This window comes from Prionailurus viverrinus, chromosome B1, assembly GCF_022837055.1.
Source record: "Prionailurus viverrinus isolate Anna chromosome B1, UM_Priviv_1.0, whole genome shotgun sequence".
NCBI classification, from domain to species: Eukaryota; Metazoa; Chordata; class Mammalia; order Carnivora; family Felidae; genus Prionailurus; species Prionailurus viverrinus.
Genome location: NC_062564.1, coordinates 62442212 through 62465952, shown reverse-complemented (window position 1 = coordinate 62465952; position 23741 = coordinate 62442212). Strand labels below are relative to the sequence as shown.

At 35.7% G+C, this 23741-nt stretch overlaps 1 protein-coding gene across 1 annotated transcript in view; it reads left to right on the top strand.

The window, feature by feature from the left end:
• TLL1 (tolloid like 1) overlaps positions 1-23741 on the top strand; it is a 213543-nt gene that overhangs the window by 69156 nt on the left and 120646 nt on the right. Inside the window, exons 2-5 of the mRNA XM_047857627.1 lie at positions 18052-18159; positions 20263-20343; positions 22273-22425; positions 22984-23101. Of these exons, the coding sequence (XP_047713583.1) occupies positions 18052-18159; positions 20263-20343; positions 22273-22425; positions 22984-23101 (460 nt within the window). The remainder of the gene's footprint in view (positions 1-18051; positions 18160-20262; positions 20344-22272; positions 22426-22983; positions 23102-23741) is intronic.

Below are 23741 nucleotides of genomic sequence, written 5' to 3'. Positions count from 1 at the left end.
TTTCATGAAGTGAGGCACACGTGTGTTGTTTTATTTTGTTGTCATCTAAGAATTTGATGCGAAATGTTTAGTTGCCCAGTATACTAAGAAGCATTACAGTATTTAGAGTGGCATCAGGAAAGGATGTGGATTTGAACTTAGAAAGTACAAGGATGGGACGGAAAGGGAGCCACTGCAAGCAGCTTGAATGAAGGCAAAGAGTGGAACAAAGCCTGTGGCCACAGGACAATGAGAAGGCCAACAAGATGGACAAAGGATGAAACCAGACTTAGATGTGGGGGGCACCCAACCTTAGGGCTTATAAATAACTATCATACTTCGAGCTAAAGTACAGATTTATGGGCCCTATCTTGAGATGATAGATTCCATTGCATTGGAGTTCAAGGCCACGTATCAACACTTTTCCTAACTCCTTGCTAATTCTAATGTGTACAGTCCAAGGCTCACACTTGTTGAAGATGAGGCCATTTGTTGAAGATGAGGCCATTTGTTGAAGGCACCATTTTGTGCAGAAAGGTAATGTTAGAAGTGTTCTAGAAAGATTAATCTGATGGAGTGGTATGCCAGAGGCCAATATGAAAGCTACTGATGAGTTCGTTTATTTGGTGATGAGAGGCTGGCCTGGCATACTGACAGAAACATTAGAAAAGATGGAAAAGCTCAACAGAATGGGATGAGGGCCAAGTAAACAGAATGGGATGATCCACCCTAAATATAGGATAGAGCAGAGGGAGAGGGCAATGACAAAGCTCACATACTAAGATATTGCTGGAAAGGAAAACAATTTTAAAGGCAAGGGATAGAATTTATGTTGGGTTTATCCCCTATTCGATTATAATTAATCTAGTTTTTATTTAAGGTTTATTCATGAGTTAATAATGCAATATTCTACTTTCTATTTAAGATTTACTCATCAGTTCATATAACATAACAATAAAATGCCGGGTTTGAATTGCAGCCCCAACCAAAATTAAATTAAGACAAGTTTGTTTACTTCACTGAACTAAATTGTTCATATCCATGAAAGGACTGGACCAACATCATAGGATTATTATGAGAATTAAGTGCATGCATAGCACGTTTTGCATTCCTTGTCCAAGTTGTGAGCATCAGAGAGAAGCCATCTATGATGCTTTATTTGTCTTCGGTCTCAGAATCCCGTTTGCAGAACAAGAATTTTAATTAATTTGTACACGTTGCCTTTTCTTTCACAACCTGGACCTTCTAAACACGAAGTACATATCTAAATTTCTGAGATTGTTTTGGAAGAAATATTGTATTAGTAGCCATAATATAACATACCTTCAGGACTCATGTGCTTCTAACAGTAAGCAAACTGTTGCTTCTAGGCCAAAGCACTTCTAAGTACACTTCTTCTGCATGCAGTGCCAATGCTGAATCCTTATCCCCGGCCGCTAATTCATTAGTTCTCTGCGTCAGAACATAGACTGAGCAAGTGAATGGCTAAAAACACTGCCTTTTCACTACTCTTTAGAAATGAGGTTATCAGTTTCAGGCTCAGTTCTTACTTTTTTGGGCTATGTGTTAGAGGACCATTATTTGCTAAATAGCTGTATTAAATACGTGTTTATTAAAACATGGAGGTATTAGCTCTCCCAGAGAAAAGCTAAGCCAATTTGATCACACTGATAGCTTAAAAAAGGGGGAGATGATAAGTTTTGTTTTGCCAATATTTTTTTACGAAAAAGAGATTCAAACTGCAATATTTTCTACCACAGTGTCATTTTTTTTCAAACCGTGGGATTGGAATTGTTATAGTAGTTCATCTCTTGAATTAAAAGCTAGCTTCTTTGTGTGACTGTAGCAATAGTTATGATGAGCTACATAGGGAACTTGGGTCAAAGACATATTGATTGTGGTTTTGGAAAGCTACTTTCATTGCTGCCTGGGTGGTGAAAAGAAAGGATATAAATGTGTATATCTTAAGCCTTGGAAAACCTGGAAGTGTTTTGAGCTTGGCAAAATTAAGTTGCACATTAAGATGTTTTGTGTTTAGCAAAACGCAAAACATATTTGGAAGATTGCTTTCTCCCTTAAGTTTATACCTCTGAGTATTTTAAGCAGTATGCTAATTACTGATTCATTTCAAGTATTTTATGAGAGATTTCTGATAACTATGGGACCTTCTTCTTTGAACTTGGAAATATTGCCTTGCCAATATTAACTTGTATTCTGGTCCAGAAAGTGTGAGTTCAGTTTACAATTTCAATTTATGCCTTGATGGTTGGCCAAATATCGTCAGTCATGTTTAATTATATGGAAATGCTTAACTAGTTTATCTTCTCATTATGTATGTAGTTTTACCTTTATTATTGTGTTTCAGTAGGGAAAGAGTTCAGGACCCTAACCCGTTAAGCATCAAGACTGTCTGTAACTTTTATATGGTAGAGTTGGCATGCATAACATCATAAGTATTTATTTATACACACATTAAAAATGCTGCATATATGTCGCATATATTCAAAGAGGCTCCAAATTCAACAATTCTAGCTCTAAGCCAAGTTCTGAGAAAAAATATATGGAAAATATCCTCAAATGGATACAAGTTATGATAACAGAGAGTGTCATAAATTGTTTTGGGTTTTTTTGGTTATTATTTTACAGATGATCTAACAGAAATTACTCAGCGTCTGCTTTTTTCTTTTTTTCACGGATGTGTGGCCTTCTTGATGTCATGAAAATAAACTGTAGAACGCGAGTTCAGAATTATTAATCACTGTACTTAGAAGTACTGTACTGTACAGAATCGCTTTACTGTAATTTTCATATTAAAATGTTGAAAACATTAACTGATCCTTTGAAGAATCTTTTTTTTTGTATATTTTATCATTGCTAGAGCACATTCTTATCATGTAAAGTGTGTGAGAAGTTATTATTCCTAGCTAGAGTTTTACTGTGTGTAATGTTGTATGTATAATTTCACAGGAATCTATAGTTCCCACGCAGATTTTAATTCTTTAAAAATCTAAGGGAATTCATTAACTTAAATACACAAGCTAGAGCAGATTCTGAGTGTCTCATTACTTCATAAGATGTAAACATTAAACTTTTGATGGCATTTTAAGGCCAAGGAAGACCTCTTTTTGAATAAAAAAATAAATTAAAAAATTTTAGTCTCTGCTTTTACCTATTTTTATAATTAATCAGGTAATTTTTATATTTATTCACTACTTTTGTGCTTAGAGATGCTCTATACTAGAAGTGAAATATTCTAAAAATACTGTAAACATTGCTGCTTCCTTAAAGAACCTTTCTTTCTGTGACATTTTTAAAATGTACAAATAAAGGAACACAAACATACACATTCATGATGGTTTTGGAAATGATCCAATGGGAATCCACTACAGTGGAGAGACAACATGAGTGGGGGAGGGGCAGAGAGAGAGGGAGAGAGAGAATCCCAAGCAGGTTCTGTGCTGTCAGCATGGAGACCGATGCGAGGCTCAAACCCACGAAGAATGAGATCATGACCTGAGCCAAAATCCAGAGTTGGATGCTTAACCGACTGGGCCACCTAGGTACCCCCAAATTAACACATTATTTAAGTGACTATAATTACTCTTTTTTGAAGAATAAATAATATATATAAAATTGAATTGGTTCGCTTGTGATCTGGTATCTATCCTGTGCAACAGAAATTGGAATTCATGAGTTCTTTTTTTCTTCTCCAAAGTATCACCCTGTGGGTTGGCAATATTAGATACTAGATTGTCCTCGCCTAGTCTAGGTGGGTTATCTAGTGGTGTCACCTACACCCACATCCCTAAGGATGCTAAGCCACTGCTTACGGTACCCTTCTCAGGCCATGGCTCCTGCATTTATAATCACAATTGGTGAAGAAAGTGTTATGAGGTGCCCAAGAGGATTACTCGCTGTCAAACATATTTCTCCATTTCCAGGTATGCAGCAGTCCTAGTTCCTGATGATTAGGATCAGTTACCCTGTCAGGATGGTGACACCTTATCTTACCTGCTGGTCCCTTGGCACAAAAAGCTGAAAGCGCCCTGGCAGCCATCATAGTTTAAAAGTTCGGTGGGAATCTTGTCTTGTCATTTGGTAGAAAAGCTCTTTTCTTGTGAACCAGGATGTCTAAATGCTCAGAGTCCTGAGCTGTGGAGATATGGGCAGCTGAGAGTGATGGTAACAGGGTCATTTCTGTTTCTCTCCTTGGCTTTTTTTTGTGATGCTGGTCCACACTCAGTTGTTAAGAATTTGCTAATTTTACATGTTTTCTTACTATTCAATTTTAAGGGCTATGTCTTCCTTTCATGTTCTGTTTCCAACAGTTCTCAAAATATCTGTGTATGGTTCATCCAAGGATATAGCTGTAGGCCTCTGTGAAAGGACTGGAGAATCATTATCAAATATTTTTTATGGCATTAAAGAGTTATTTCTGTTGGAGCCCTGATTCCTCCTTCAGTATATGGATTCCAGTTCTGAAAACTGGCTTATATCTTGAAGCTCAGGATACTTTGGGGGAGATGGGATAGAACTACTCTTAATCTCCTGAACATCCAGCTTTCATATTTTTGATTGAATAATACCCTTTGTTGGCTGCCCATCTATTTTACCCTTGGATACCATGTTCTATTAATTGTATCATAATACTCTGAGGGTCAGGGCTCTTGCATGAGACTACACCCTCACCAAGCCTTATGATAATTATCTCTATCTGGCTTATGGTAAAGGAGCAGAATCCTATGACCTTGGTTTTATTTTGTTTTGTTTTGTTTCTTTTTGGATTCTGTTACACCTGTTGTCAGTGAGCCCAGTTCTGTAATACTTATTATCTTCTGCCATCAGTCTTGGCTTTCAGAAGATTACCACTTCTTAGTGATTCTGTTTTTTCTTTCAATAGTGTGTTCCTTATAGCCTTGGTAAAGTGGTGAATATTTAGGGCCCTTTGATATTGTATAGTCATCTGGTGGGTTTTCTGACTGAGCATAGTACGTCCATTCAAGCATACTTACTTCTCTGAGACTTGTAATCCCTCTGACATGACCCTTCTGGCATTTCTCTCTCACTTAAGGTAGTTCAGTGCTTTTTCCTAATAGCATGTTTGCATCATCTTTGGTGTCCTTTAAAGGGTATTAAAACCTATATCACAGGACAGTGCTTCCAGATGAATAAACTCTGTCTTACATAATTTTATGTCCCACTCTTAGATTTGAGTCCTTGAGCAATCTCTGGGCTCCTCAAAGTACAAGTTGGCTAGGTTCTATAGGTCCTTTGGGATATAGCCCTTGCTTATTTTGGGCCCAGCTCATCCTGGTCAGGTTATATTGTTGTTTAACCCTAGTTAGTGGTTTAGTAGCCAGAAAGGGAGGCAAAGGCAGATCTTGAGTGGTGCATGCTGTTTTTCAGGATAGGGTCACTGCATAATCTTTAAAAAAAAAAAAAAAGGAAGGACACTGGTCCTTAATAAGGTGGAGTAGGCCCTTCTTCAGACCTGGAAGTTTCAGATAAATCTTGAGGTTCAAGATTTTTAGGTGCCTCAACTCCTATTCTTCATCCCATGTGTCAGTGTACCATTATTTTGTAAGTCGAACATAACTTTGGTATAGCTTACCTGCTGAGATTGGGAAGATAACCCTACTTTAAAGTTCTATAACTCTTAGTATTTGGCTTTGGACCTTTTTTAAAAATTTTCTCTGCCATCAGTCTGTAGAGGATGAGAGCTGATGTTAGGATGAGAGTCTGAAGTTGGGGTGATGTGACTATACCTTTAAGCATTGTCCTCTGCCAGACATATGATGCCGGTTACATATATGAAGTGGGTTTGGCTATGGATTTTGTTGCTCTTCAGCCAAGAGAGCTAACATTGATGTCTTTCAGTCAAAACCTTTCCAGCATCTGGGAATCAATTCTTCAAACAAGAGGTGGGATCTGGGCAGCCCATCAAAGCATCCTCTAAAAATACGCCATAGAAAAGACTTTATTAGTGGTATCACTCTCTATAGTTATAGGGGCAGTGCAGACAGGGAACATCTAGGTTACCATGCCCTTAACTATAATACCATGCCCACACACATTTACAAATAATTTCTGCCAACTATTTAAGGAACAAATAACCCCATTCTTACACAAATGATGACTACGAAAAAATAATGTCTGCCAGCTCATATTATAAGGTTAGTATAATTTTGATTCTAAAGCTAGACAATGAAAATAAGAGCAAAAATAGTATGGGTCAATTTCTTTTATAAATCAAAATGCTAAAATCCAAAATAGGTGCATAAGGGTCTTCTCTAACTGGATAAAGTGTTTAAGATGTGCTGCTTAAATATGACTCAAAAGCACAAAACATAAAGGAAACGTGTATCAAATTTATTGTGTTGAAATTAAATGCATTTATATGAATTGAGTACATTGAATTAACTATAATCAGCATTGACTATAAATCAGAAACTACTGTCATGAAAGAAAATTGGTATCAAGAGTGTATAACAAGAACCTACAATCAATAAGCAAATGACAAACCTTTCAAAGGAAAACCATCTCCAAAGTGGGAACAGCCCATTCTCAAAAGAGAAAACTTTTCTAAAAATGTATACACAATACTTAGTCTCACTAGTTATCATGCAATGTGTTTCTTAAGATTTGTTTCTCTTTATATGTACATTTACATAAAGAAAATGAATTTATTTCCTAGTGTCCTTCAAAGGTGCTCAATTGCTGTTTTAGTGTTATGTGCTAATGGACTAAATGGTGTACAATACGATTGTTGATTATCCTTATCGATGCTTCAATTGTCCCAGTTTTGGCCGGTGGAGGCTTGTTTACTGATTTCTGAATCCTTTAACATAACACTTTTATCTCTGGTAGCTTCATTGCTTTCTGGTTTATGGTATATATTCCAGGCCCATCTTATTCATTTCCTAACTAAAACTTAGAATCAGTAATTTTTCCCAAAGAGCCCTGATTGCTTTACTGGGAAGTTTTCCTGGGTGCTCACGGTGTTTATTACCAGTATGTTGGTCATTCACTTTTCCCCCCACTAGGCTTTATTTTTTTTTCTAGGTCAGAGTTAGGAAATATGTGTATATATTATTTTTATTACGTTAAAAACGAGCAGACAACTTGATTATTATTATTTATTGAATTTCTATTTTGTGCTTGATATTATGCTAGGTACTAGGAACTCAAAAATAAGTAAGGCAAAATCTCTTTCTTTAGGGATTAATAATTTAGTACATCACAGCATGGTGACTAAGTTAATAATACTGTATTGTATAGTGAAAGTTGCTAAAAGAGTAGATTTTAAAAGTTGTTGCCCTACACATAAAATTTGTAAGTGAATAAGACAATGGATATATTAGCATATATAAAATCACTACTTTGTACACCTTAAACTATACAATGTGATATGTCAATTGTAATTGAAGAAAGCTGGAAAACAATTTAGTATATTAGGTAGGTTCCTTTAACAACCATTTAAAGACAAATGGACTATTTAGCCTTCTTTTTTTTTCTATTTTACCATTCAAAACATTAGTAGGCTCAGGTTCCTGAGGGTCACTTTGAATCATTGCAAAGAATATTAAAAATAGATAAAACTGCCAGAATTAGTCACATCGCCCTAGCAACTTCTCACAATATAAGTTTTACGTTATATACCTATAGCTCTAACTGCGCTGTCCCTGAATGACAGTCCATCATTACAATTGGCTACAGTACACACTTAAATTACTTTTTTCTCAGAGACTGTGGCTCTGATAGTTATTTATTTGCTACTTCATAAGAGACCACTAATGAAAATGGATTTTAAACATTAAACATTAGTCCCTTCTGGAGGGCTTCTTTAAGACCTTTTTAAAATTAAAAAAAAAATTTTTTTAGACATTGTTTTATAAGTCTCTAACAACTTTTCCTTTCTTTCTTTCTTTCTTTCTTTCTTTCTTTCTTTCTTTCTTTCTTTCTTTCTTTCTATGTTTATCTTTGAAAGAGAGAGACAGAGCATGAACAGGGGAGGAGGAGGGGTAGAGAGAGAGGGAGACACAGAATCCAAAGCAGGCTCCAGGCTCTGAGCTGTCAGCAGAGAGCGTGACATGGGACTCATACTCACTAGCAAGGAGATCATGACCTGAGCCAAAGTCATATGCTTAATCGACTGAGTCACCCAGGTGCCCCAAGCCTCTAACAACTTCTATGTCATTTTTTAATTTTTATTTTTTAAATGTTTGTTTATTTTTGAGAGCCACACAGAGAGAGAGCAGTGAGGTGCAGAGAGACAGGGAGACAGAGAATCCCAAGCAGGTTCTGCATGCTCAACACAGAGCCTGATGTGGGGCTCAAACTCAAACTATGAAATCATGATCTGAGCTGAAATCAAGAGTCAGACGCTTAACCGACCTTAGCCACCCAGGCGCCCCTATAAGCGTCTAACAACTTTTAAAGTGAATTAATATATGGATTGTTTTTTTATGCCACTGGATTATTTTGCTCAATTATATATATATATATATATGTAAAATTTTTATTCAGGTTATGCATTTGGAGGCTTTTTTTAAGAACTTGTAATTTATTCTCTTTTAAAATGAACTCATCTGTAACAGTACAGAGAGATTGTGGATTTAATGGCCAATTTTTTTTAATGTTTATTCATTTATTTTTGAGAGAGACAGAGAGAGAGAGAGAGAGCGAGAGCGAGAGCGAGAGAGAGAGAGAGAGAGAGAGAGAGTCCCAAGCAGACTCCACGCTGTCAGAGCAGAGCTCCAGCTCATGACCCGCGCCGAAATCAAGAGTCAGACTTTTAACTGACTATGCCACCCAGGTGCCCCTATTTATATTTCAACATCTGTTTTCTTTTCCTTTATTACCCTAAACAAGGCTTGAAACACTATGGGCAGATTACTCAATAACATTAATATTGCAACTAGGTAAGCAGAGTTGGGTGGTTTATCCTTTCCCATATGCACATTATGATTAACTCAGTTTCATTTAGTGGATACTTCCTTTGTAGATCACTTCCATTTTCTCAATAAAGTATGTCATCTCCATATGCCAATGCAGGTAACATTCTTGTTTCTGCAAATCTGAAAAGAAGGGAAACACTTATTTCTTCATTCCCCATGTGAGACCTTCTTCATGTGGTTAAGATGAGTCACCAGCATGACCTCAAACTGAAGTTTTTAGACAGCTTCTCAACTCAGAATCTTGTAACTGTAACAAATAATCTAAAGCCAATGCTAATAAACTGCTACATAAAATAAAAGGCATACATTCTATGATGAACAATAAGGCCTGGTAAGTTTTTAAAATTAAATTCTATCAGCAGGTTTAGTGATATGAATCAATACTATCCGAGGGTTTTCTGAGCCTTCAATGGAATGTCGATGAGGGCATTTTACTAATAACAAGCACGACACATTTATTTTTATTTTTTTGGAAGTTGCTTTATCTTTTATTTTTCAATTTTTAAAAAAATTTATTTAAACTCTAGTTAGTTAGCATACAGTGCATTATCGGTTTCAGGAGTTGGAATTCAGTGATTCATCACTTACATATAATGCCGCGTCCTCAACATAACAAGTGCCCTCTTTAATCCCCATCACCTACCTGCCAATCCCCAACCCACCTGCCTCCATCAACCCTCAGTTTGTTCTCTATCGTTAGAAGTCTCTTATGGTTTGTTTCCCTCAGGCTCTTTTTTTCCCACTTCCCATATGTTTATCTACTTTGTTTCTTGTATTCTGCATATGAGTGAAATCATATGGTGTTTGTCTTTCTTTGACTTATTTCGCTAGCATGATATACTCTAGTTCCATCCTCTTTGTTACAAATGGTGAAGATTTCATTCTTTTTGATGGCTAATATTCCTGTGTGTGTGTGTGTGTGTGTGTGTGTACTATATCTTCTTTATTCATTCATCAGTCGATAGACATTTGGGCTCTTTCCACAGTTTGGTTATTGTTGATAATGCTGCTATAAATATCAGGGTGCACGTGCCCCTTTGAATCTGTATTTTTGTCCTTTGGACAAGTGTGGAAACACTACACATTTAATGTTAGTATAAGCTACCGAAACTTTATAGATCTTTTATTTATTAAAAAAAATTTTTTTAGTGTTTATTTTTGAGAGACAGCGTGAGGAGGGGCAGAGAGATAGGGAAATGAAGAATCTGAAGCATCTCCGGGCTCTGAGCTGTCAGCATGGAACCTGATGGGGGGTTGAACTAAGGACCCATGAGATCATGACCTGAGCCGAAGTCGGATGCTTAATTGACCGAGCCACTCAGGTGCCACTATAGATCTTTTAAAGTACCAGTTTAAAAGGTTGAAAATAATATTGACAGGATATTTCACTGTTTGTTTGTTTGTTTGTTTGTTTGTTTCAGTTTTTGCTTGTTTTGGTGTGAGTAAAGTTCCCTTTATCTTCCCAATTATTTAAAATCCCTGAGACTATGGGAGTAAGAAATAGAAATCAGTGCATGGAATCTAGTTTTTTAGGATATCAGTGAGTTTTTAAATTCTGTAAAGTTTATTTCACTGAGTACATGTTGTTTTATGGGTTGGCAGTGGGGGATATTAACCAAAGAAAAACCCCGCCTTGGACTTGTGCTCAAGAGGAAATCTTATACAAAGGTTGGAATGTAGCATTTTCTCTCAGTCTTTCCTAACAGTAGACTAAATAAAAAATGGAAAAAAGTGGGGAAAAAAAGATTCTGTTTATGTGAATAGATGACCAGCCAGTGGGTAAAATGTAGCTAAAATATAGAAAACAACAAATTTGCATGAACAGTCTTACTTCCAGGAAGACATTAAGATTTATTCCAAGAGCTAGTGTCAATATTTAGAAAATAAACAAACTTAATTAAGAAAGAAGTATCAGGGTTGACGCCCACACAAGTGGCCACAAGTGTAAACAATTAAAGGCCTGAGGGAAGAAAAAACAAGTGTTTGCTCTGTCATTACAAGATGTATGATGTGGGAAACATAAATAAACCAAATCTTGGTAGCGGTTGCTTATATATTCATTTTTGAGCAGTGTAAGAATGGCAGTTTTTAAAAACTGACGGACTACAGTAATTTGTTTTCTAAATTTAAAGCTTGTAACAAATTATTAGGTCATATGCAAAAAAAAATTCAGTATTTATTTTTACATTGTTTGATCAAAGTACGTTTTTGTCAGTGTTTTCTCTTTTGAGACAGAGTTCAGAATGAATATTTGTGGTATGGGTGATATTTTAAAAATGTTCTGAGAAATCCTATCCATGGGCATTGTGGGCTATAAATGCAGATTGATATGGTATTTCAATGGATCTTTTGTTATGAGAACAATTTTGTTTTCTGACTTAAAAAGAAAGATGTTTATTTGAAAATTTAGCATTTACTCATATCCATAATGTACAATTGCATTAGAGTAGAAAAATATAAGATTTAAAGAAGACAACTTGTTGCTTGTGATCTGTATTCATAATGTATTGGTCAATCTAGATTCATCTTGAAACTCATTAATATCATGGAAAATGACTTTATTATCAAATGTCTCCATATTCTGGAGAAATATTCTTTGCTTTAGCGTGGTATATATGTATGTGTGTATGTATGTGCATATGTATATGTTTGTTTTGCATTTCAGATTGAACATTTGATTTTGTATTGTGATTACATTTTATTTCCTGATTTAGGAAATAATCAAAGAAGACTGTGTTTCACTCTAGTGACAGTTATGGGTTCTTTGAAGGGACCTTTCAATTTGGAGGATGTTTGGACAGGTTTTTTTTTTTTAATATATAATCAGTAATCCAAACTGTATCTAGATTTTTATGTCACACTGTATCCCCTCCCTTCAAAAATTCTGTCTTTGGTGGATGAAGACATCTTGTTTGAAAATGGCCAGATAAGAATCATGTTACCCAGAGGCACCTTTCAATCCAGTTTATGAGGGAAGGATATATAATCCACTTTCTTAAAATTTTTTTAATATTCATTTATTTTTGAGAGACAGAGAGAGCACAAGTGGGGGAGGGGCAGAGAGAGAGGTAGACACACAGAATCTGAAGCAGGCTCCAGGCTCTGAGCTGTCAGCACAGAGCCTGACGCAGGGTTCAACCCACCAACCGCAAGATCATGACCTGAGCGGAAGTCGGATGCTTAATCAACTGAGCCACCCAGGCACCCCAGTGTATGATTTTATTTAACTCATCATTTGTATCTCACTATGTGAACACTTTTCTTTTAATGTTTATTTATTGTCAAAGAGAGAACGAGTGAGCAGAGGAGGAGCAGAGAGAGGGGGAGAGAGAGAATCCCAAGCAGGCTCCATGCTGAATGAAGCTAGACATGGGGCTCTATCTCACGAGCAAGATCATGACCTGAACTGATATCAGGAGTCGGATGCTTAACCGACTGAGCCACCTAGCAGCCTATGAACACTTTTTAATGCAGATGAGAAGGCTTTGCTCATGTTATGTGATAATATATGGTAGAAGTGAAAATGCAGATCTTGAAAAAAAAACAACCTAGAAATTATTTTAAATAAAACATTTCATGGGCTGTTTTTTTCCTTCCAAGATTTTATTTAAATTCAAGTTAGTTAACATATAGTGTAGCATTGGTTTCAGAAGTAGAATTCAGTGATTCATCACTTACACCCAGTGCTCATCACAAATGCCCTCCTTAGTACCCATCACCCATCTAGCACCCCCCCCCCCACCCACCAGCCCTCCAACAACCCTCAGTTTGTTCTCTACAGTTGATAGTCTGTTTTACAGTTTGCTTCTCTCTAACCCCACCATGTTCATTTGTTCTGATTCTTAAATTCCACATAGGAGTGAAGTCATAATTGCATTTGTCTTACTCTGACATATTTTGCTCAGCATAATACAGTCTAGTTCCAAAGGTCATCGCAAATGGCAAGATTTCATTCTTTATGATGGCATGGGCTGTTTTCTTAATAACACTCACTACAATAATTGGACTGCAAATACTTTTTTATTATTAGAAATTTAAGAAGGAGATATACTGCATAAAAAAAATTCTTGGAATGCCTGTGTGGCTCAGTCAGTTAAGTGTCCGACTTTGGCTCAGGTCATGACTTGGCAGTTCGTGGGTTCAAGCCCTGCATCAGGCTCTGTGCTGACAGCTCAGAGCCTGGAGCCTGCTTTGGATTCTGTGTCTCCTTCTCTCTGCCCCTCCTCCACTCACACTCTGTCTCTGTCTCCTTCTGAAAAGTAAATAAACATTAAAAAAGTTTAAAAAATTCTCATTCTTATATTTTTTGAAGAGTAATTATGAAAGTCTATATAGATATATACATATTTATTTCTATGTTGTATTAAGATTTTAAAAATTTCAGATAATTGTTTCCCAAACTTGGAACTTAAATTGACTTTTATGTGTGTCATTCTGGGGGAAAATTTTATTCTGTGCATATGAGATGCCAGCTGAAAATTATTTTCCCTTTTAAGTATTGGAACCTTGTCTTCAAAATGTGTAATTAGAATTTTGCCAAATCTTACTTTTCCTTGGGAATTTGGTTAGTGGTTGTCAATCAAGTAAAAATAGTTGACTTTTGAGACTTCATTGTTGTCCTTATCCGAGGAAATTTTTACTCAGCCTTTATTGTAGGCTAGAGCAGCCAAAGCAGCCTTGTCAGGCCTTCACATGGCATCATTCTTCCTCCCTAAATCCAATATCAATAAAAGCAGAAAGTTTAAACTGTATATGAAAACAGTATAATGAGCAAGTGCTCATGGCTATTGTTGAATCTTTGAGCTATCTCTTCAAATCCCATAAATCTCATGATAACAGATCTCCTAGTTCAGTCCGTATTTCCTGACCATATCAGTGTGATGTGTAGAGAAAAGCAGACACATTTCCCATAACTGCACTTAATAATATATAGTACTGGAATAAAAAAGAAGGACAGTTGCCCTTTAAATTTTTTTTTTTTTTTTTTGAGTATATAACAGTAATCCACTCTGGATTGAAAGGATTTAAAATACTCCTTCCGTGGAATGGTGAATATCAGTATTTTGGGTCTTAAGGCAAACCTGTGAAGTATATAGCCTGGCTAGCCTTATTTTTGTCATGCACGATTTATAGCCCGATGCACGGTATTTTCTCATTCGCATTTTTTGTGTGTCTCAAAACATATTGAGGACCTACTTTATGTCAGGCACTCTGGCAAGTGAGGGTTTAAAGATGAGTGACACATGCTTCCTGTGGTCAGCATTTTCAAAATTAGACTGACGAATCAGACTGTTGAAAACATGGTATGAAATCTTGCGTGCTGGCCTACTCCTGACGGAAGCACAGGCAGGACACAGAAGTCCTTCTGGAAGGACTTTCTGTAGGTAATGCCCAAGGAGACTCCATTACAGTACACTGTCAAGTAGTAACCAGCTGTCAGATTCTTTAGCATTAATTCAAGTAAATGCATCCATTTTTGTGAGGGTGTTTAGTTTGCAAGCATTTTCTCCTGAATGGACGGGAAGGCTTTGCTTTTGGCAAAAGTAGTGGCTCTTTACTTTGTGTGATCCTTTCTGACAGCCTGTGGTGCACCTCTCCCCTGCAAGACATGTGACTGAGCGCATAAACTCCTATGTATGTTTTGTATACAGCTTTTAGGAAATCGCAGGCTCGAAGCCTCCTTAAAGTTGACTGCTGGATCCCAGCTTCAGAATGGAAGGGCTAAAGATCTTTGGGGAATCCTGAAGTGGGTGGAAGAAGTGTCACTGAAAGTCGTGGTGTAGGGAGTCCCGACCTTGGATTGCCTATTCTGACCATACCTTCTTTTATAAGATATGTTTACTCTACCTACTACAATAAAAGCTACTTGCCTTCCTTGGTCTTCGATTTAAAAAAATAAAAATGTAGTACAATGAATGCAAATAGCCTTCAGAAGAAAAACAATACCTGTGGTTTTCCATGTAGTTTAAAAATTGTTCTTGACATTTTATGTTGGCCTATTGGTTAGCTCCAAACCCATTTTTGACCATAGGAATCCAAGCAGAATTCCAAACAGATAGTAAATATTCCAATTGCACTTGAGCATTTCCCTAGTATTATGATCTATAACCAGTTTCCTGTATTCCTTTCAGTTCTGATAGCCCCAACCTCAAATCACTGTACTAAATGGGGCTAGTGAGTAGTAATTCATATTTTTCAAACTATTTCTCATTTTTGTGATGCAAAACAAATAGAAAATACCATAAAGAAAGAAAAGTAAAAAGCCCCAAAGTGGATTTGAGAATTAGAAATATCTTGGAGCCTGAATAACAAATACATACTAGATTATAATGCAAATTCTTAATCCATGTAATATAAGGGGTTGTGGTTCAGTTTGCTACACCAATGCATAAGTAAAGTATTCTAGCATGGAGAAATAAGACACTCAGATTTAAGTAGAAGATGGATTAAGGAAACCCTCAGATGTGTGCAATACAAAGAAAGAAATTGTGCGTTTTAAACTGTGTGATGGGTTGTAATTTTAAGATGGCTGCTTTTTCTTTTTTTGTTAATGTTGATAGTATCAACATTTAAAGATATATATGGCCTGCAGTGTATATCAAGTCTGCACAGAAATGAATTGGCTTTGTCGTTCACTACTGCTTGTTCTCAAAGAAATATTTGGTTTTCTCCTGAAGCGGTTCATGGTGTATTCAGACCTGCCACACCATTCTGAAGCTTTGAGTTCAGGAAAAATAACACTAAATAAAAAAAAAAATGGGTTTATGTTTTCCAGAACGGTTTTGTTTCCTCTTAAGAATCATCTGGCCTTGTGCCTTTTCTTCTCCCCAGAAGTAATGTTTTTGCTCCTGTGAAGTGTTATATCTTTGGACTGCGGATCTGTTTTTGATATAATCCATCCATCAAGACATGAATCCTAACATGTGAAAAGTCGTTACAAGAAAATAAAAATCTAAAACACATTTGAGTTTTATTTTACTCATACTACTTTTATTATATAAATGGGGTACTGACAAACTACGTTTTGTTTGGTTGAGTGCCTCAGTGTTCAAGTTAACAAGCTGATTCAGAGAGGAGTTTATTCTTGAGAAAAAAAAAATGATGCTAGTCAAGATGATGGCAATGACAATTATTTGCAGTAATGGCAACTTGTTAAAAATGTAGGATCTGAGCCTCTCCAGACCTCCTAAATCAGAGCTTCCATTTTAACCAGATCTGCTGTGATTCCTATTCGAATTAATGTTAGAGTAACACTATTTTAGTGTCTCTAGTTGCTCTAAGAAAGGAAGAGCCAGGCTGAGAGTCACTGGCAGTCCATGCCCTCAACTACTTGTATCGTAAATACATACGATGGAAGATGTAAATAACTGGCAAACTTTAATTTACCTTAAAGTGTAAAATCTTGGGGGGAAAAGGTGCAAAATTTATTTTTTATGAAAACTAGCCAGTCTTTTATGTAATTGCAATTTTTTTTTTTATTTAGGCAGGTCATCTATTTCTTGAGATGTCTGGGTTTAGGGGAGTGGAGCATCAGCGGTTTCTTCCACATGCGTATGAAGCTGATTAGAATCTGGATTCAATTTCAGGCATCAAGACCAGCCTCTTAGCCAGTGCTATAAACTGTTCTACAGACCTTTCATTACTTTGTCTCTACAATAGTGAAAGATAGTAAGCATTTCCCTACTTCATGCTTTTCCATTGACAGTAGGGCACAAGAGGGGTTGATGAGAGGATTCAAATTTTAGTGAATATTTTTCCACATGTTGAGGTGATAACCTTCCTTAAACTAATTTCTATCTTCTCCCTCTCTAGATTTACACATAAATCTAACCCCTTCTTATATCATTTTGCATGAGGGAACTAAACTGGGTGAATAATTCTACATAATAAACTTTTGACCAAAGCCTAAAGTATTGTATTGCTTTCGGCATTGAAATGTAAATTGTATAAATTAACTAACTTTATTAACTAGTTTTTTATAGTGAAAAGTCGTAAGTATTAAGTTTTAATCTACTAAAAGACAGTGATTGGAAACGTATGGAGGATTTTTTCCACTTCCTAAAGTTCTAATGTATTTTCCCCCTTTCCCATTTGGTTTTGCAAAAGAAACATTTGAAGTAAATTTTAGAAAAGAAAATTTGTAAGCCTGTATCAAGAAACAATATCCCACAACTTCCAGGGCATTTGTCAATGTTTTAATCTCATGATTATTCTCTATATTTGCTGTGTTTCTTAAAGTTATTATATTTTGACATCTGGCAGCACTAAGAGATTGATTAGTTTAGCTTTGGACTCAAATATACATTTTTTGTTGATGTATATTTCTGACTTTAAAAGAGAAATTCATATACTGATTTTAAAGAAATTATCTCATTTTTTCCCACAATGGTTTGTAGAGCTTTATTTTATTAAGCAGTATAAAAGACTGGATATAAAAGATAGCGTGTTTTCAGGATTTGGGTCAATGATTTTGAAGCTCCTGAAAATTTGGACAATGTTTTATTTAATATGAAAGATCAAAGGTGTAGCACCTAGTCATTGACTAAGTCAGTGAAGTGACTTAGTCACTTCAACTAACATTGACTAAGCCAATGAACTGACTTCAGTATTTATTTATACATTTCACAGAAACTCAGAGGCAATGCCATATTTAGAGAAAGTGTATCATAATTGTATACAAGTGTGATGAGTAAGGTGCTGTGACAGTAAAATATTTAGTTACTACTACCTCTCCTGCTACCTGGCTGTGAAGACCTGCTTTTGGTCACAGGCATCCACTGCAAATTCAAACACACTTTCATTTATTTGCAAATGAGCCATGAGTGCTGAACTCTTTCCTAAGATCCCCCATAAATTAGTGACCATTTGGTTCAGAGAAATGACTTACTCCCTCCCCTCCCTCAAACATTAAAGTAAGGAAATGTGGGTCATATCCTTTTATAAGTGGCTCATATTATACTATTACAGGTTCAATATTCTATTCAGTTATAAGTACTTTCTGAAATATCTATCTGGGAACCACATTTCCATAATTTTCTCAAAATTTTCTGATTAGCTTTGTTTGCATTGACTTTGCTCTGAAGTATTTCATTTTAATTGAACTTTTCTTTTTTAGCTGTGTTTTGGGGTGATATTGCCTTAGATGATGAAGACTTAAGTATCTTTCAAATTGATAGGACAATTGACCTTACACAGAATCCCTTTGGACTTGGACATACCACAGGTATGGTTGATTATTTGATTGAATTTGTGTTCATTTTGCAGAAAAGATACTTTTGAAATGCTAAAAGTACTCTTTCAATCACTTTTCATGTCCTGCTGATCAACTTCCATTTCTTAAACATAAATGAGCCTATTTGCAAATTTATATTTTGTTAATAGTTTTAATTTTATTAATTTAACAAACATTTTGTAATGTTTACCATGTCTCAGGCCTGATTTAAGTGCTTTTCAGATATTAACCTTTTGAATCTGCATAATAACCCTATGAGGGATGGCTATACTAATATTTTTACAAGTGAGGAGATCAAATTAACTGTATTTCTTATTTTCTTCTTTCAAACTGTATTGTCTTTCCCATAATATATACTTAGTTTGTTTTTAGAATATGTGAGAAATAACCACTTATTTTATCAATTTCTTTTTTTTTCTATTTTAATGAACTGCCTACACAGAATTTTTTGCAATTTTGATTTCTATAAAAATTTTTAAAAATTGCTAAATATGAGGAACATCATTGCTGTTAGTAGTCTTGAGGCATTGTTTTTGTAAAGTTTTATAATTACTCTTATCCTTATAATTTTATAACTAAAGACACTTTTTTTTCCTCATAATTAACCTTCTTCTAAACCTATTTATATGTGTTTCAGGCCTGTCTAATATGAAGTTATAATTGTTACAAAATCATCATTTCAAACATATAAATTCCATTCTTCAAAAATGTTTCTTATAACTACTTAGGAATGAATACATTCAAATATTACCTCATCTTTCTAGAATGTTCAATGAAAAAATTTCAAAAATTTTTCTCAAGTAGCACAGCAAAAATGTGACTGTGTAATGCAAATAATCAAGCAGGTTATTAGTCAGTGAACAAGCACTCGAACTTATTTGCCTTATAAGGACTTAATTGATTTTTTCCTCCAAGAGGCTTATATAATGTAATGGTTTTTGTTATTATTTTTGTTTTTATTAGCTTTAATCTAGGTAAATAAGTTTTGGTATTAATTTCAAAGGGGGAAAAGGTATTGGAAAGAAATAGTTCAAGGTCCAAGAACAGTTGGTTGTCTTTATGGGTTTCTGGCCCTTTCATCGTCTTAGCCTAAAGAGACTCATGAACCATACTCTGGTGATATGAATTCATCTGCACTTGTTCAGATATCATTAGTGGTTATATTGTTTGCTCAGTGCTGACTTTTTGTTATTTGTGTATTGAAAATTAAACAAAAAAGGAAAATAGGAGATAAAATTAGGAGAGCATTTTAGTAAAGCCCTGGAATGAAAATCATAGGACTTGGGTTTTCCTTAAATGCTCTGGTTTCTGACTTGATGACAGGAAATCTACCTTTTCTAGCCTTTTTCTAGTTGGTAAAACTGCAAAAGGACATATTTCCTTATCCTGACCTCTTCTTCTACCTTTTGAGCTATAAAATTCTTTACATCTATTTTTATAAGTGTTGCCAATTACATAGCATAACGGAATGCATTTTGCTGCTGAACATCCTTTTGGATTCCTGTGATGTTTTTCTAATTCTGTGTTACTGTTTTTTATAAATTATCAAAACTAATTTTCTAGTTTTATGTGAACATATTATAAAGTATAACATGCTTTTAAAAATGTTTTCAAAATTGATCACAGCCTTGGAGCAAGACTTGCACTATACATTTGCTTTTCTAATGTTTTTATTTCCAATGGCTGATTTGACTTCTGAAAATATTCAGTTTACATTGGAGACATAGCTGGAATGCAGTCAACAGGGCAGAACAGCTTGCTGTCATCCTATATAACACTATGTGATGTCAAGGTCACAGTGAAGAAAAATGTTCTGAATTATCAATAGATGACTCAATTGCCATGATGTCCAAATAAAGTCATTTAGATTGCTCTCTGGATCACCCTCACCCCCTTGATTTCAGCTACCAAAATTGTGTTTGTAGAATGTTTACACTCTCCTAAGATTTATGGGTATTCATGACTCTAACACTCTAAGACCCCATGAAAAAAAAGATGTCCAAAGAGAAACCAATGTAGCCTGTTGCTATGGTTTATTTGCAAGAGTTTTAAAATACAATGAGTTTAACTTAACTGTTTTCTTTTATTCCTAAGGTGGATTTGGAGACCATAGTATGTCAAAGAAACGAGGGGCTCTCTACCAGCTTATAGACAGGATAAGAAGAATTGGCTCTGGTATATCAATGTTTAAAGTTGCAGACGCTTGACTTGATGTACAGTAAATATTATACTAATAGCAGTTCAGTTTGCCATTAATATGCAAAGCATGTAAAGGGTATAGGCTGAGAAAAAGTCCTGTATCATTTTTGTTAGCTGATGTTTAATGTAAGTTTCTTAGAACTTAAGTTGGGACTTAAATTTAATGAATAGAATGTAAAGTTGAAATGTTTTTTTAACTTATATTCAGCTTCTCCTTATTATAAGATGCATTTGGGGGTTATTTTACGGTTGATATTTATTTTTGGTGCAATGGTTATCACACTAAGGTGTTTTTATCAAGCATGGAACTACATCAGTTTTAATCAAATCAAAAAATGTTTAATCTAACAAAAAATGTTTGTTTTGAAATAAATTGCACTTAAAGTAAATTGAGAAACTGATTTGTTAGATTAAGAAAATAGTTGAGAATGTTTGATCCTTCCAAAAACATACATAGAAAAACAGCCTTCTGGTCTCATAATTAGTTAATACTTCTAGTATTGAATTTGTTAAACACTGTTCGTATATTTTAGAGTTTTTAGAAGAGTTTTCTGTTCAAAGTTTATATCCTAATGTTTTTTTAAATTGATGAATTGTTAATTAAGTAATTGATAGTACACACTTCCAAGCGATAATTTTCCCAAGCAAACTAGACCTGTTAGGGACACGGGAATAGGGGCATACTTTCACTGTTGTGTCTGAAGTATAAACCAGTGGGTTATTTGTGTCAATGGTAGTAGATGAATAAGAATGAATAATAATGAAGATTTAGGAAAAACAAAAACAGTAACAAAAATACTTTGGGGCACCTGGGTGGCTCAGTCGGTTAAGCGTCCGACTTCAGCTCAAGTCATGATCTCACAGTTTGTGAGTTTGAGCCCCATGTCGGGCTCTCTGCTGACAGCTCAGAGCCTGGAGCCTGCTTCAGATTATGTGTCTCCCTCTCTTTATTTCCCTTCCCCACTCATGCTCTGTCTCTCCCTCTCTCTCAAAAATAAACAAACATAAAAAAAATTTTTTTTAAATATTTTTTTTATTTTTATTTATTTATTTATTTTTTTAATTTTTTTTTTTCAACATTTTTATTTATTTTTGGGACAGAGAGAGACAGAGCATGAACGGGGGAGGGGCAGAGAGAGAGGGAGACACAGAATCGGAAACAGGCTCCAGGCTCCGAGCCATCCGCCCAGAGCCTGATGCGGGGCTCGTTTTTTAAATATTTTGAAAGGCCACCAAGAAAATTAATGACTACAGACTCAAAAGCTTCTCTAGGAGTAGGTTGCATTTTATGTTGGCTTGTTCACGTTGTGTACTGATCTCTAAATAATGCTAGGTCATCTGGATGTGAATCCAGAGGAAATTTGAACAGAGATCTACTGGCATTCCAGGAGGCCGAGACCATATCTAGCTCAACATTATTTCATTTATCCTCTCTGTAATGCAATCTTCATAATTTTAGGCCATACGATAGAATATCAATCCTGATTTAAAAGAATGAAGGATTTAGCAAGAGTTAAGAGGAGTTTCGAATATCTTGTGACTTTTTAAACAACATTTATTTTATCGTCTGGTGGTGAATTGGCAGTGCTCTAGTATTAGAATACAGGAAACAGGTTTTTTTTGTGGCCTACAAGTCTGCCTGACTTCTATCTGTTGTAGACTGTTGTATGAGAATTCATTAAAGTTGCTAAGAGAGCATCATTAAGAAATAGGATTTTGACGTGAAACGCTTAAATATTTTAATGTTTTTCAAGTATGTAAGGTAAATGAAGTTCTTTAATGCATTGACTTTAGGCATATTTACACAAATATGTAAATAAGACATTTTAACTTCAGTCTTTTAAGAGGAAATGATTCCCTGACCAAGGACTTCTGTTTCACAGAATGTTTTAAATGTCACTGCAGGCTTGGAGCAAAACAACACAGTGAAGGGAAAAGTACCTCTAAAATTCTCAGGGCAAAATGAGAAAAATCGAGTTCCCAGAGCTGCTACATCGAGAACAGAAAGAATATGGCCCGGAGGTGTTATTCCTTATGTTATAGGAGGCAACTTCACTGGTAAGATATTCCCAGAGTGTTAATTTTTATGAAGAAATATTATCATACAGATTAAGTGTGTATTTTTGCAGAGTTTTATATATATATATATATATATATATATATATATAATTAATACATAATACATAGTATTAAATCAAGCATGAGAAATAGTCATGAGAATCCAGTCACCTTGCTTGTTAGTTTAGAATGTTTTTGGAATTGAAAAATGTCTTTAGTGTTGAGCTCTAAAGGTTGAAAGTACTGTTCTGGTTTTTAAACTGAGCTTCAAATGTGCTCATGTCTGGAAGCTGATTTCTCTTCCACTGTCAGGTAGAGTGTATGTCCGGTTTATAGAGTCTTGTACACATGTATTAAGGCATTGAGTTCAAATCTCTGATTGTAAGGGGAGTGTCCATTCTTAAGAGCGCTCGCTTGTGGTGCTCCAGGCTCATCTCTGTTGGTTAGTGAGCGTGATGGCATCTGAACTGCCCATGCAGACTCAGGACGAAGGGGCCAACATGTAGCCCTACTGCTTAAGACACACACTCTTTTATTAACATCCTGCCATTTTTCCAGGCAGCCAGCGAGCCATGTTCAAGCAAGCCATGAGGCATTGGGAAAAGCACACGTGTGTGACTTTTATCGAAAGAAGTGATGAAGAGAGTTACATTGTATTCACGTATAGACCTTGTGGGTAAGTGGAACCAGGGAATGACTTAAGCAAGTGTAGACTTGGGGGGTGGGGGGGAGATATCCATAAGTAGGATTCATGTCTCAATATTTGATTAGCATTTTGCCCATGAGAAAGTGTGAATTTTACATAAGAAAATAGATTAAATTTTTTTTAATGTTTATTATTTTGGGGAGAGAGATGGTGTGTGAGTGGGGGAGGGGAAGAGAGAGAGGGACACACAGAATCCCAAGCAGGCTCCAGGCCCTGAGCTGTCAGCACAGAGCCCAATAGGGAGCTTGAACTCACAGAGTGCAAGATCATGACCCGAGCCGAAGTCGGACGCTCAACCGACTGAACCACCCAGGTGCCCCAAGAAAATATTATATTTTAAATAAATATATTCTCTGATCACACACTTTGATCATACACCTACCCCAAGTGTATTTCTCCACCAGGTCAACTACTTTTCTTTGTGTTGCAACTGTAACAGTGGTATGGCCAACATCCCACTCATCTGAATTGGAAACTGGTAATATTGTCTGGTGATTCTCTTGTGCTCCGTCTAAAACCTATGCAGTAAGATTACATTGATATTCACCGTGTCTGTTGATTTCCACCTCTAGCCTATGTCAGTACCTCAGTGCATATTTATCTCTTTGTC